The sequence below is a fragment of the Heptranchias perlo genome, chromosome 21 (genome assembly GCF_035084215.1).
Source record: "Heptranchias perlo isolate sHepPer1 chromosome 21, sHepPer1.hap1, whole genome shotgun sequence".
In the NCBI taxonomy this organism is placed as follows: domain Eukaryota; kingdom Metazoa; phylum Chordata; class Chondrichthyes; order Hexanchiformes; family Hexanchidae; genus Heptranchias; species Heptranchias perlo.
This window is the reverse complement of record NC_090345.1, coordinates 1,881,485-1,895,292: the sequence shown is the minus strand read 5'-3', so window position 1 is coordinate 1,895,292 and position 13,808 is coordinate 1,881,485. Positions and strand designations below refer to the sequence as shown.

The 13,808-nt window shown below is 51.3% G+C and overlaps 1 protein-coding gene across 3 annotated transcripts in view; it reads left to right on the top strand.

Moving 5' to 3' along the window:
• Window positions 1–13,808, top strand: part of LOC137339904 (collagen alpha-1(XVII) chain-like) — a 148,823-nt gene that overhangs the window by 33,722 nt on the left and 101,293 nt on the right. For 2 of the 3 annotated variants that reach the window (XM_068001963.1, XM_068001960.1), the window contains exons 12-18: window positions 751–819; window positions 2,609–2,689; window positions 5,333–5,401; window positions 8,211–8,366; window positions 8,916–8,996; window positions 11,555–11,596; window positions 12,460–12,603. In XM_068001963.1, the coding sequence (XP_067858064.1) occupies window positions 751–819; window positions 2,609–2,689; window positions 5,333–5,401; window positions 8,211–8,366; window positions 8,916–8,996; window positions 11,555–11,596; window positions 12,460–12,603 (642 nt within the window). The remainder of the gene's footprint in view (window positions 1–750; window positions 820–2,608; window positions 2,690–5,332; window positions 5,402–8,210; window positions 8,367–8,915; window positions 8,997–11,554; window positions 11,597–12,459; window positions 12,604–13,808) is intronic. The other variant, XM_068001961.1, reaches the window with a different exon arrangement.

Genomic DNA, 13,808 nt, shown 5'->3' with positions numbered 1-13,808 from the left:
GTGGGTACGAGACCTCAGCAACATTAGAAGCTGCACCGCTACATAGACAGGTGTCCCAGCTCAATAACAGATTAGTATTATCACAATATATACCCAGTGTTCTACCCAGTAACACACAGTGTGTTATTATATAATATATACAGGAGTGTTATACCCAGTAACACACGGTGTTATTATATAATATATACAGGAGTGTTATACCCAGTAACACACGGTGTGTTATTATATAATATATACAGGAGTGTTATACCCGGTAACACACAGTGTATTATTATATAATATATACAGGACTGTTATACCCAGTAACACATCATGTGTTATTATATAATATATACAGGAGCGTTATACCCGGTAACACACTGTATTATTATATAATATATATACAGGAGTGTTTACCAGTGCTCAGTGTTTATAAGCTGCCCAGTTTTCGCTGGTTAAACTCCAGCAGTATCCCTGATTGGGTCGGAGATCTTTAAGCCACACTGTGCCAACGGGTGCCTGAACTCTCCGGACTGAGGTGTGCCCCCACGGTGAGAGGGTGCTCTCTATATCAGAACGTATGTACGCTCTATGTTTAAACAGAAACTGTTGTTGTGTGGATTTCTCACTGCTTTTGGACTCTGAGACACATGTATGGATTGCTGCATGTGGCTAGTTTCAGTTGCTATATTTCTAACCACTCTATGTTTTAGACTGGTTTGACCCATCACTCCATGTCCATTGATTCTGATATCTCTTCATCTTTCTCAGTTCATGGAACGCAGAACAACAAAGCCACCAGCCCAGCGACAGGGAGTGTGGGACTGACCACGTCGACAGGTCAGTTTACAGATTAACTGATTCAGATACTCCACCCTAATGGATCAATACACCATCCTATGGATAAAATTCATACAGTTTATATACAGCTTTGGTTAGACCCCACCTGGAGTATTGTTTTCAGTTCTGGGCACCGCACCTCAGGAAGGATATATTGGCCTTGGAGAGGGTGCAGCGCAGATTCACTAGAATGATACTGGGGCTAAAAGGGTTAAATTATGAGGACAGGTTGCATAGACTGGGCTTGTATTCCTTCGAGTATCGAAGATTAAGGGGTGATCTAATTGAGGTGTTTAAGACGATTAAAGGAGTTGGTTGATAGGGTAGATAGAGAGAAACTATTTCCTCTGGTGGGGGGAGTTCAGAAAAAGGGGGAATAATCTTAAAATTAGAGCCAAGCCGTTCAGGGGTGATGTCAGGAAGCACTTCTTCACACAAAGGGGAGTGGAAATCTGGAACTCTCCCTCCCCCACAAAAATCTGTTGAGGCTGGGGGTCAACTGAAAATTTCAAAACTAAGATTGATCGATTTTTGTTCGGTAAGGTTATTAAGGTTTACGGAACCAAGGTGGGTGAATGGAATTGAGGTACAGATCAGCCATGATCTGATTGAGTGGCGGAACAGGCTCGAGGGGCAGAATGGCCTACTTCCACTTCCTTATCATTGCCCATCTCCGCCCCTGCCTCAGCCCATCTGCTGCTGAAACCCTCATCCATGCCTTTGTCACCTCCAGACTCGACCATTCCAATACTCTCCTGGCCGGCCCCTCACCTTGCACTGGGCATAAACTTGAGCTCATCCAAAACTCTGCTGCCCGTATCCTAACTCACGCCAAGTCCCGTTCTCCCATCACCCCCTGTGCTCGCTGACCTACATTGGCTCCCGGTCCGGGAACACCTCAATTTTAAAATTCTCATCCTTGTTTTCAAATCCCTCCATGGCCCTCGCCCCTCCCTATCTCTAAAAAGCTCCTCCAGCCCCACAACCCTCCGAGATCTCTGCGTTCCTCCAATTCTGGACTCTTGTCCATCCCTGATTTTCATCACTCCACCATTGGCGGCCGTGCCTTCAGCTGTCTGGGCCCTAAGCTCTGGAATTCCCTCCCTAAATCTTTCCGCCTCTCTCTCCTCCTTTAAGACGCTCCTTAAAACCTACCTCTTTGACCAAACTTTTGGTCACCTGTCCTAATATCTCATGTGGTTTGGTGTCACTGTTTGTCTGATAATCGCTCCTGTGAAGCGCCTTGGGATGTTTTACTACATTAAAGGCGCTATATAAATGCAAGTTATTGTTGTTGAGCCTAACCCCTCACCCCAGACTCCACCTGACCCCCTCGCCCCAGACTCCGCCTGACCCCCTCGCCCCAGACTCCGCCTGACCCCCTCGCCCCAGACTCCGCCTGACCCCCTCGCCCCAGACACTTTCTGACCCCTCAGCCCAGACTGAGTCTGATCAGCAGTGGAGCCCCTCCCACTGTCAAAGAGCCCGAGGAACAGTGTAATCGATGGTACCGGCCGGCGGAGCACTCTGGGGTCCGTCCTATTCCGTGGCTGCATGCGGATTTCTCCAACCATCATGGGAGGTCCAGCAGCCAGAGGTCAGAGGTCAGGCCACGGCCGGTGGTGGTTGTTTGTGTCGCTCTGGGGAGGTGGGATCGGCCTCACAATATAACCCGGGGTATTACCGAATCACAGCCAGGAGTGGCCGTGTAGGATCAGTGCGAGTCTCTGCTCACTGCTGTAACTCTGCTCTATTTTGTTTTTTTTTATCTACTTTCTCTCATTGACAGTTCAAGGGGTTCAGAACAATCTAACGCCCACCTCCTGCCTGGTCACCAGCCCTGCTCCGACCCTGACCAGCCCCACCCCCGGTGAGTATCACACGAATCACTACAACAGCGCTCGACTCTTCAATCAGCCCCAACTCTGTTCACACTGCAGTTGAGAGGGTACAGTGGTTAACTGGGTAACGGCACAGCCCAAAAACATGCCAGCTTCAATTCCCAGTCTGTATTGAGCTCGCTGGTCTGAGCCAGAGTAGCAGTGGAAGCAAGACGATTAGCCTCAGTGCCCTGGGTCTCGGAAAGAGAAACATTATTCAGAGCTCGCACTGCAGCTCGTTGTGCAGTGTCTCTGTACCCCAGAGAGAGTCAGCACCTTCAGGGGAATCTGTACCCCAGAGAGAGTCAGCACCTTCAGGGGAATCTGTACCCCAGAGAGAGTCAGCACCTTCAGGGGAATCTGTACCCCACAGAGAGTCAGCACCTTCAGGGGAATCTGTACCCCAGAGAGAGGCAGCACCTTCAGGGGAATCTGTACCCCACAGAGAGTCAGCACCTTCAGGGGAATCTGTACCCCAGAGAGAGGCAGCACCTTCAGGGGAATCTGTACCCCACAGAGAGTCAGCACCTTCAGGGGAATCTGTACCCCAGAGAGAGTCAGCACCTTCAGGGGAATCTATACCCCAGAGAGAGGCAGCACCTCCAGGGGAATCTGTACCCCAGAGAGAGGCAGCACCTCCAGGGGAATCTGTACCCTAGAGAGAGGCAGCACCTCCAGGGGAATCTGTACCCCAGAGAGAGGCAGCACCTCCAGGGGAATCTGTACCCCACAGAGAGGCAGTACCTTCAGGGGAATCTGTACCCCACAGAGAGTCAGCACCTTCAGGGGAATCTGTACCCCAGAGAGAGTCAGCACCTTCAGGGGAATCTATACCCCAGAGAGAGGCAGCACCTCCAGGGGAATCTGTACCCCAGAGAGAGGCAGCACCTCCAGGGGAATCTGTACCCCAGAGAGAGGCAGCACCTTCAGGGGAATCTGTACCCCACAGAGAGTCAGCACCTTCAGGGGAATCTGTATCCCAGTGAGAGTCAGCACCTTCAAGGGAATCTGTATCCCAGTGAGAATCAGTAGCTTCAGGGAAGGAGGAGTCAAGGAGCAATTAGATGTGTTTCCCGAGAGACAACAGATTGTGGGATATGGTGAGAAGGTGGGTAGGTGAGATTGAGAGATATGGTGAGTGGGTGGGTAGATGGGATTGAGGGATATGGTGAGAAGGTGGGTAGATGAGATTGAGGGATATGGTGAGAAAGTGGGATTGATGGATGTGGTGAGAAGGTGGGTAGGTGGGTTTGAGGGATATGGAGAGAAGCTGGGTAGGTGGGATTGAGGGACATGTGAGAAGGTGGGTAGGTGGGATTAAGGGATATGGAGAGAAGATGGGTAGGTGGGATTTGAGGGATATGGTGAGAAGGTGGGTAGGTGGGATTGAGGGATATGGAGAGAAGATGGGTAGGTGGGATTTGAGGGATATGGTGAGAAGGTGGGTAGGTGGGATTGAGGGATATGGGGAGAAGGTGGGTAGGTGGGATTGAGGGATATGGTGAGAAGGTGGGTAGGTGGGATTGAGGGATATGGAGAGAAGGTGGGTAGGTGGGATTGAGGGACATGTGAGAAGGTGGGTAGGTGGGATTAAGGGATATGGAGAGAAGATGGGTAGGTGGGATTTGAGGGATATGGTGAGAAGGTGGGTCGGTGGGATTGAGGGATATGGAGAGAAGGTGGGTAGGTGGGATTGAGGGACATGTGAGAAGGTGGGTAGGTGGGATTAAGGGATATGGAGAGAAGATGGGTAGGTGGGATTTGAGGGATATGGTGAGAAGGTGGGTCGGTGGGATTGAGGGATATGGAGAGAAGGTGGGTAGGTGAGTTTGAGGGATATGGAGAGAAGGTGGGTAGGTGGGATTGAGGGATATGGAGAAGAAGGTGGGTCGGTGGGATTGAGGGACATGTGAGAAGGTGGGTCGGTGGGATTGAGGGATATGGGGAGAAGGTGGGTAGGTGGGATTGAGGGATATGGAGAAGAAGGTGGGTCGGTGGGATTGAGGGACATGTGAGAAGGTGCGTAGGTGGGATTGATCTCTTTGTAATCTTGTGTGCAATAAATGACAGCCGTGCAATGGTTCTTTCTCTTTTCACTCGCTGTGCTAAACAGGAATAGAGCTCTGTTACAGGCCCTGGGCTGATAATCTGATTGCCACTCACAGTGCAGTGCTTCACCCATCGGGATCTCGTATCAGAAAATCGCAGGCACGCTCCCATTTCTAGCCATTTTCCTGCACTCCAAAATAATGAACAGCAGTGAAGCACTTTGAGATGTTTGTGGGAGACGTGATGAGGCGTGATATAGCATGACGGGAAGAGGTGTGATGAGGCATGATGAGGCGTGACATGGTATGTCGAGGCGTGATGAGGCACGATGTGGCGTGTCGAGGCGTGATGTGACGAGGTGTGATGTGGCATGACATGGCGTGATGAGGCACGATGTGGCATGACATGGCGTGATGTGGCGTGACGAGGCGGTGTGTGCTGTGAAAACGAGAAATTGATCTTTCACACAAGCTGCGTTTTTTGTTCTGAGCTTCTGTGAATTTCCGTGTTCTCACTGTGTTTATTTAATTCTCTCCTCGGGTCTCTGATGGCCGGCTCCACCCCTCCTCTCACCGCCCCACCAGTGCTGGGGGTGCAGAAGAACCTGGTGTCGAAATCCAGCATCGTCACCTTGGGCCAGAATGGCTCCACAGGTTAGTAATTGACATTCACTGATCCCCCTCGGCAATCCCAGCACACTGATACACCGGACCCCCGACACCCCCCCCCGACCACCCAGCAATCCCAGCACACTGATACACCGGGCCCCCCGACACCCCCCCCCCCGACCGCCAGGCAATCCCAGCACACTGATACACCGGGCCCCCCGACACCCCCCCCCCCGACCACCCGGCAATCCCAGCACACTGATACACCGGGCCCCCCGACACCCCCCCCCCCGACCACCCGGCAATCCCAGCACACTGATACACCGGACCCCCCGACACCCCCCCCCCCCCCCCCCGACCACCCGGCAATCCCAGCACACTGATACACCGGACCCCCCGACACCCCCCCCGACCACCCGGCAATCCCAGCACACTGATACACCGGGCCCCCCGACACCCCCCCCCCCGACCACCCGGCAATCCCAGCACACTGATACACCGGACCCCCCGACACCCCCCCCCCCCCGCCCCGACCACCCGGCAATCCCAGCACACTGATACACCGGGCCCCCCGACACCCCCCCCCCCCCGCCCCGACCACCCGGCAATCCCAGCACACTGATACACCGGGCCCCCCGACACCCCCACCCCCGACCGCCCGGCAATCCCAGCACACTGATACACCGGGCCCCCCGACACCCCCCCCGACCACCCGGCAATCCCAGCACACTGATACACCGGGCCCCCCGACACCCCCCCCGACCACCCAGCAATCCCAGCACACTGATACACCGGGCCCCCCGACACCCCCCCCGACCACCCGGCAATCCCAGCACACTGATACACCGGGCCCCCCGACACCCCCCCCGACCACCCAGCAATCCCAGCACACTGATACACCGGGGCCCCCGACACCCCCCCCCCCGACCACCCGGCAATCCCAGCACACTGATACACCGGGCCCCCCCGACACCCCCCCCCCGACCGCCAGGCAATCCCAGGACACTGATACACCGGGCCCCCCGACACCCCCCCCCCCCGACCACCCGGCAATCCCAGCACACTGATACACCGGGCCCCCCGACACCCCCCCCCCCCGACCGCCAGGCAATCCCAGGACACTGATACACCGGGCCCCCCGACACCCCCCCCCCCCCGACCACCCGGCAATCCCAGCACACTGATACACCGGACCCCCCGACACCCCCCCCCCCCCGACCACCCGGCAATCCCAGCACACTGATACACCGGGCCCAGCTCCCCCGCCCCCAGCCACTCGACAATCCGAGGTGGTAAATGTAACCCCGCTATTCACGAAAGGAGGGAGAGAGAAAACAGGGAACTACAGGCCGGTTAGCCTGAAATCGGTCATCAGGGAAATGCTGGAATCCATTATTAAGGAGGTGGTGACAGGGCACTTAGAAAATCATAATATAATTAGGCAGAGTCACCATGGTTCTTTGAAAGGGAAATCGTGTTTAACAAATTTATTAGAGATTTTTGAGGATGTAACTAGCAGGGTAGATAAAGGGGAACCAGTATATTATATTTGGATGTTCAAAAGGCATTCAATAAGGTGCCACATAAGAGGTTGTGACACAAGATAAGGGCTGATGGGATTAGGGGTAATATATTAGCATGGATAGAGGATTGGTTAAAGGACAGAAAACAGAGAGTAGGAATAAACGGGTCATTCTCAGGTTGGCAGGCTGTAACTAGTGGGGTGCCGCAAGGATCAGTGCTTGGGCCTCAGCTATTTACAAACTATATTAATGACTTAGATGAAGGGACCGAGTGTAATGTATCCAAGTTTGCTGACGATACAAAGCTAGGTGGGAAAGTAAGCTGTGAGGAGGACACAGAGTCTGCAAAGGGATATAGACAAATTAAGTGTGTGGGCAAGAAAGTGGCAGATGGAGTATAATGTGGGGAAATGTGAGGTTATTCACTTTGGTAGGAAGAATAGAAAAGCAGAATATTTTTAAAAGATGAGAGACCAAGACATGTTGGTAGTCAGTGGGATTTGGGTGTCCTTGTACAAGAATTACAGAAGGTTAACATGCAGGTACAACAAGCAATCAGGAAGGCAAATGGTATGTTAGTCTTTATTGCAATGGGGTTGGAGTATAAGAGTAAGGAAGTCTTGCTGCAACTGTACAGGGCACGAGTGAGAGCACACCTGGAGTACTGGGTAAAGTTTTGATCACCTTACCTAAGGAAGGATATACTTGTCTTGGAGGCGGTGAAACAAAGGTTCACAAGATTGATTCCTGGGATGAGAGGGTTGTCCTATGAGGAGAAATTGAGTAGAACTCTCTGGAGTTTAGAAGATGTTTAGAAGAGAGGTGATCTCAATGAAACGTAAAAGATTCTGAGAGAGCTTGACAGGGTAGATGCTGAGAGGATGTTTCCCCTGGCTGGAGAATCTAGAAATAGGGACATAGTCTCAGGATCAGGGGTCGGCCATTTAGGACTGAGATGAGGAAAAAGTTCTTCACTCAGAGGGTGGTGAATCTGGAATTCTCTACCCCAGTGAATGCTCAGTCATTGAGTACATTCAAGACTGAGATCAATAGATTTTTGGACACTAAGGGAATCAAGGGATATGGGGATAGGGCGGGAAAGTGGAGTTGAGGTCAAAGATCGGCCATGATCTTATTGAATGGCGGAGCAGGCTCGAGGGGCCGTTTGGCCTACTCCTGCTCCTATTTTTTATCCATTCTGACCACTGTGTCTTTCTTAATCTTCCCTGATCTCCACTGATTTCCTGGATCTTCATTGATTTCTGCTGATTGGTTTGTTTGAGCTGTGAGTCTGTCCGTGAGTCACTGTTCACAATGTGTTCACTCCACAGTGAGCACCTCCGGGACCTCGGCCACTGATGACATTTTACGGAAAGACTACAAGTTTGTGCTACTGGAGAACTCGCCTTCCAAGAAGGACACGGAGCTGCTCATCATGACCAAGGACAGTGGCAAACTCTTCACCACCTCCTCAAGCAGCTTCGTTGGTAATGTTTATACCACTCGCTGATAAATAGATTTACAACCCAGGCAAACCAACAACACAACCTCAGCCATGTGACAGACCCAGTCCCGGGCACGACACTGCCCCAGGCTCAGACCCAGACCCAGGCCGAAGCTGAGGCCCAAGCCCAGACCCAACCCCAGCCCCAGGCCCAGCCCCAGACATGACACGGCCCCAGGCCCAGGCACAGGCCCAGCCCCAGCTGAAGTCCCAGACCCAGCTCCAGACGCAGGCCTAGCCCAGCCCCAAGCCCAGGCCCAGGCCCAGCCCCAGGCCCAGGCACAGGCCCAGCTCCAGACGCAGGCCCAGGCCCAGCCCCAGCCGCAGGCACGACACTGAAACCCTCACCCTCTGACTCAGTCACGGGCTGACCTGATGGGGAGGACGATGTGCCCCTCCCCCACTCTCTGGACACAGACTGATGATCCGGGTTTAGATAAACGGGGGATGCTATCCTGAACCAACAAGGGAGGGGATTTCTGTTGTGAAACACACTGAAGGGGTAAACGTGCTGCTGGTTTGTGTCTCGCAGCATCAATGACAGATGACGCGTTGAAGAAGGAGCAGATGGTGTCGACCGCCTCTGGAGCTGGGATCAAGGCTCAAACAAACGGTAAGAACAGAATAGAATCGACAGAGTGGTGGGAATCAGCACCTCCTGCAGGCCAGTGTGACCCGAGGTATTAACGGGACCAATGACTCATTGCAGAGTCTGCGCTGTTTTATTTCATAACTCAGTAACTTTTTAGAAATTAATAATTCAGCAGTTCAGTCATGGTTCTGGCCTTCCTGCTCTCTCTCTCTCTATCTGACTCTCACTCCCTCTATCTGATCCTCTCTCTAACTGATTCTCACTCACTCTATCTGAAGCTCTCTCCCTCTATCTGACTCTATCTCTCTATCTGACTCTCATTTCCTCTATCTGAGAGGGAGTACTGAGAGGTGTAGAGGAAGAGAGGGACCTTGGAGTGCTTTGGAAATCACATGAAAACTAATATTGAATCGGGGACAGGGACTCAATAAAATTAACATAAATAAAACAACAGTAATGAAGAAAATAATAGGACTAAAGAGTGACAAATCCCCAGGACCAGATGGTTTCCATCCCAGGATTTTAAAGGAAGTAGGTGAGCACATTGCAGATGCCCTAACTATAATCTTTCAAAGTTCTCTAGATTCAGGAACCATCCCTCTAGATTGGAAAATTGCACATGTCACTCCGCTTTTTAAGAAAGGAGAGAGAGGGAAACCAGGGAATTATAGACCAGTTAGCCTAACATCTGTTGTGGGGAAAATGCCGGAGTTCATAATTAAGGATAGGGTGACTGAACACCTCGAGAATTTTCAGTTAATCAGAGAGAGCCAGCATGGATTTGTGAAAGGTAGGTTGTGCCTGACAAACCTGATTGAATTTTTTGAAGAGGTGACTAAAGTAGTGGACAGGGGAATGTTAATGGATGTTATTTAAATGGACTTCCAGAAGGCATTTGATAAGGTCCCACATAAGAGACTGTTAGCTAAGATAGAAGCCCATGGAATCGAGGGAAAAGTACGGACTTGGTTAGGAAGTTGGCTGAGCGAAAGGCGACAGAGAGTAGGGATAATGGGTAAGTACTCACATTGGCAGGATGTGACTAGTGGAGTCCCGCAGGGATCTGTCTTGGGGCCTCAATTATTCACAATATTTATTAACGACTTAGATGAAGGCATAGAAAGTCTCATATCTAAGTTTGCCGATGACACAAAGATTGGTGGCATTGTAAGCAGTGTAGATGAAAACATAAAATTACAAAGCGATATTGATAGATTAGGTGAATGGGCAAAACTGTGGCAAATGGAATTCAATGTAGACAAATGTGAGGTCATCCACTTTGGATCAAAAAAGGATAGAACAGGGTGCTTTCTAAATGGTAAAAAGTTAAAAACAGTGGATGTCCAAAGGGACTTAGGGGTTCAGGTACATAGATCATTGAAGTGTCATGAACAGATGCAGAAAAGAATCAATAAGGCTAATGGAATGCTGGCCTTTATATCCAGAGGACTAGAGTACAAGGGGGCAGAAGTTATGCTGCAGCTATACAAAACCCTGGTTAGACCGCACCTGGAGTACTGTGAGCAGTTCTGGGCACCGCACCTTCGGAAGGACATATTGGCCTTGGAGGGAGTGCAGCGTAGGTTTACTAGAATGATACCCGGACTTCAAGGGTTAAGTTACGAGGAGTGATTACACAAATTGGGGTTGTATTCTCTAGAGTTTAGAAGGTTAAGGGGTGATTTGATCGAAGTTTATAAGATATTAAGGGGAACAGATAGGGTGGATAGACAGAAACTATTTCCACTGGTTGGGGATTCTAGGACTAGGGGGCACAGTCTAAAAATTAGAGCCAAATCTTTCAGGAGTGAGATTAGAAAACACTTCAACACACAAAGGGTGGTAGAAGTTTGGAACTCTCTTCCACAAACGGCAATTGATACTAGCTCAATTGCTAATTTTAAATCTGAGATAGATAGCTTTTTGGCAACCAAAGGTATTAAGGGATATGGGCCAAAGGCAGGTATATGGAGTTAGATCACAGATCAGCCATGATCTTATCAAATGGCGGAGCGGGCTCGAGGGGCTGAATGGCCTACTCCTGTTCCTATGTCCTATGTTCCCAGATCCCTGAAGGTAGCATGACAGGTAGAATAGGTGGTTAAGAAGGCATATGGAATACTTTCCTTTATTAGCTGAGGCACAGAATATAAGAGCAGGGAGGTTCTGCTGGAACTGTATAAAACACTAATTAGGCCACAGCTTGAGTACTGAGTACAGTTCTGGTCACCACATTACAGGAAGGATGTAATTGCACTAGAGAGGGTACAGAGGAGATTTACGAGGATGTTGCCAGAACTGGAGAATTTTAGATATGAAGAAAGATTGGATAGGCTGGGGTTGTTTTTCTTTGGAACAGAGGAGGCTGAGGGGTGATTTAATTGAGGTGTATAAAATTATGAGGGGCCTAGATAGAGTGGATAGGGAGGACCTATTTCCCTTAGCAGAGAGGTCAATAACCAGGGGGCATAGATTTAAAGTAATTGGTAGAAGGATTGGAGGGGAGCTGAGGAGAATTTTTTTCACCCAGAGGGTGGTGGTTGCCTGTTCAATCAGTATTTCTCTTTCTGTTTGTCCAGAAGGTTTGAAGATGGCGACAAAGGACAAGGCGACATACGCAGGTCAGTGATGAAACCCACTGGTGGGCCTGTGCCCCGCGTTCCGGGAATATTACCCGACTGACCCAAGCTCATCCTCGTGGGTGACAATTCCGTAGACGGGGGTTGTGAATGTAAAGAACCCTAAAGCCCTATTTGGAATCATAGAATCTTACAGCATAGAAGGAGGCCATTCGGCCCTTCGTGCCTTTGCCGGCTCTTTGAAAGAGCTATCCAATTAGTCCCACTCCCTCCACTCTTTCCCCAAAGCCCTGCAAACTTTTTCTTTTCAAGTATTTATCCAATTAACTTTTGAAAGTTATTATTGAATCTGCTTCCACCGCCCTTTCAGGCAGCACATTCCAGATCATCACAACTCGCTGCGTAAAAAAAAACTCTTCTTATTCCCCCTCTGGTTCTTTTGCCAATTACCTTAAATCTGTGCCCTCTGGTTACCGACCCTCTTTATATAGTATCAGAACCTTTTATGATTTTGAACACCTCTATTAAATCTCCCCTTAACTGTCTCTGCTCTGAGGAGAACAATCCCAGCTTCTCCAGTCTCTCCACATAACTGAAGTTGCTCATCCCCGGAACCATTCTAGTAAATCTCCTCTGCATCCTCTTTAAGGCCTTCACATCCTTCCTAAAGTGCGGTGCCCAGAATTGGACACAATACTCCAGCTGGGCCTAACCAGTGTTTTATAAAGATTTAGCATAACTTCCTTGCTTTTGTACTCTATGCCGGCCAAGGATAATAGACACCACCTCATCTCTAAGCAAACTCCGCTCCCCTGGTGCTGGGTTCAGAGAGTCCGATCCTGTGGTAAGAATTATTGTTATTGTGTTGAATTCATTTCTCACACTTCCTGTGCCTGTGTTAACAGAGATCCAAACGAGTGACGAGAGTGTGGGCTCAGTCCCATCCTGGTGCTCCTGCTGTCGATGCTGTACCTGGTGGAAGTGGCTGCTGGGATTGCTCCTGGCCTGGTTACTGCTCCTGGGTCTTCTCTTTGGCCTCATTGCATTGGGTGAGTGATGGGGCTAGGGGTGAGGGCGAGGGCGGGATTGGGGTCAGGGGGCGAGGGCGGGATTGGGGGGCCAGGTGGGGATGGGGGTGAGGGTGGGATTGGGGGGCCAGGTGGGGATGGGGGCGAGGGCGGGATTGGGGTCAAGGGGCGAGGGCGGGATTGGGGGGCCAGGTGGGGATGGGGGCGAGGGCGGGATTGGGGGGCGAGGTCGGGATTGGGGGGCCAGGTGGGGATGGGGGCGAGGGCGGGATTGGTGGGCCAGGTGGGGATGGGGGCGAGGGCGGGATTGGGGGGCCAGGTGGGGATGGGGGCGAGGGCGGGATTGGTGGGCCAGGTGGGGATGGGGGTGAGGGCGGGATTGGGGGGCCAGGTGGGGATGGGGGCGAGGGCGGGATTGGGGGGCGAGGGCGGGATTGGGGGGCCAGGTGGGGATGGGGGCGAGGGCGGGGGTTGGGGTGGGGCTGGTGGGGATGGGGGTGAGGGCGGGGGTTGGGGTGGGGCTGCGTTCACCTTCAGTTTATGGGTTGTGCAGTTCCCCAGCCCATTGAGGCAGACTGGGTCACACAATAGGACAGACACTGTCTGTTCAATCGAGGTCTGAATCCTGCCCAGACGTATTGAAGGGTAGGGTGGTGTAGTGCTTCTGTTACTGGACTAATAATCCAGAGAACGTGAGTTCAAATCCCACCGTGAGCAGTTTGAGAATTTGAAATTAGTTTCAAAAATCTGGAAGTAAAAATCTGGTCTCAGTAGAAGTGACCCTGAAGCTGTCGAATTGTCATAAAAACACAACTCGTTCACTAATGTCCTTTAGGGAAGGAAACCTGCCGTCCTTACCCGGTCTGGGCCTATTTGTGGTTGACTCTTAAATGTCCTCTGAGGTGGTCAAGCGAGCCCTACCACTATCGGTGGTTCAAAGAAGGCCCACCACCGCCTTCTCAGGGTAACTAGGGATGGGCAATAAATGCCAGCACTGCCAGCAACGCCCACATCCCCAGAATGAATAAAAATGACAGAGGGAATGAATGTTTCGGGCTGGATTTTCATCTGGTTGGCCGGGTATCGGTGTCGGCAGGACTTTCTCACACTGCTTTGACTCTGCCGTGACCCAGTTAGGGGTTAGGGGTTAATTATGCAGGGCGAATCCCCACCACCAAGAGGGGGTCAACCACTGCGTGAGGAAAATTGAGGTGAAGAGGCAGGGC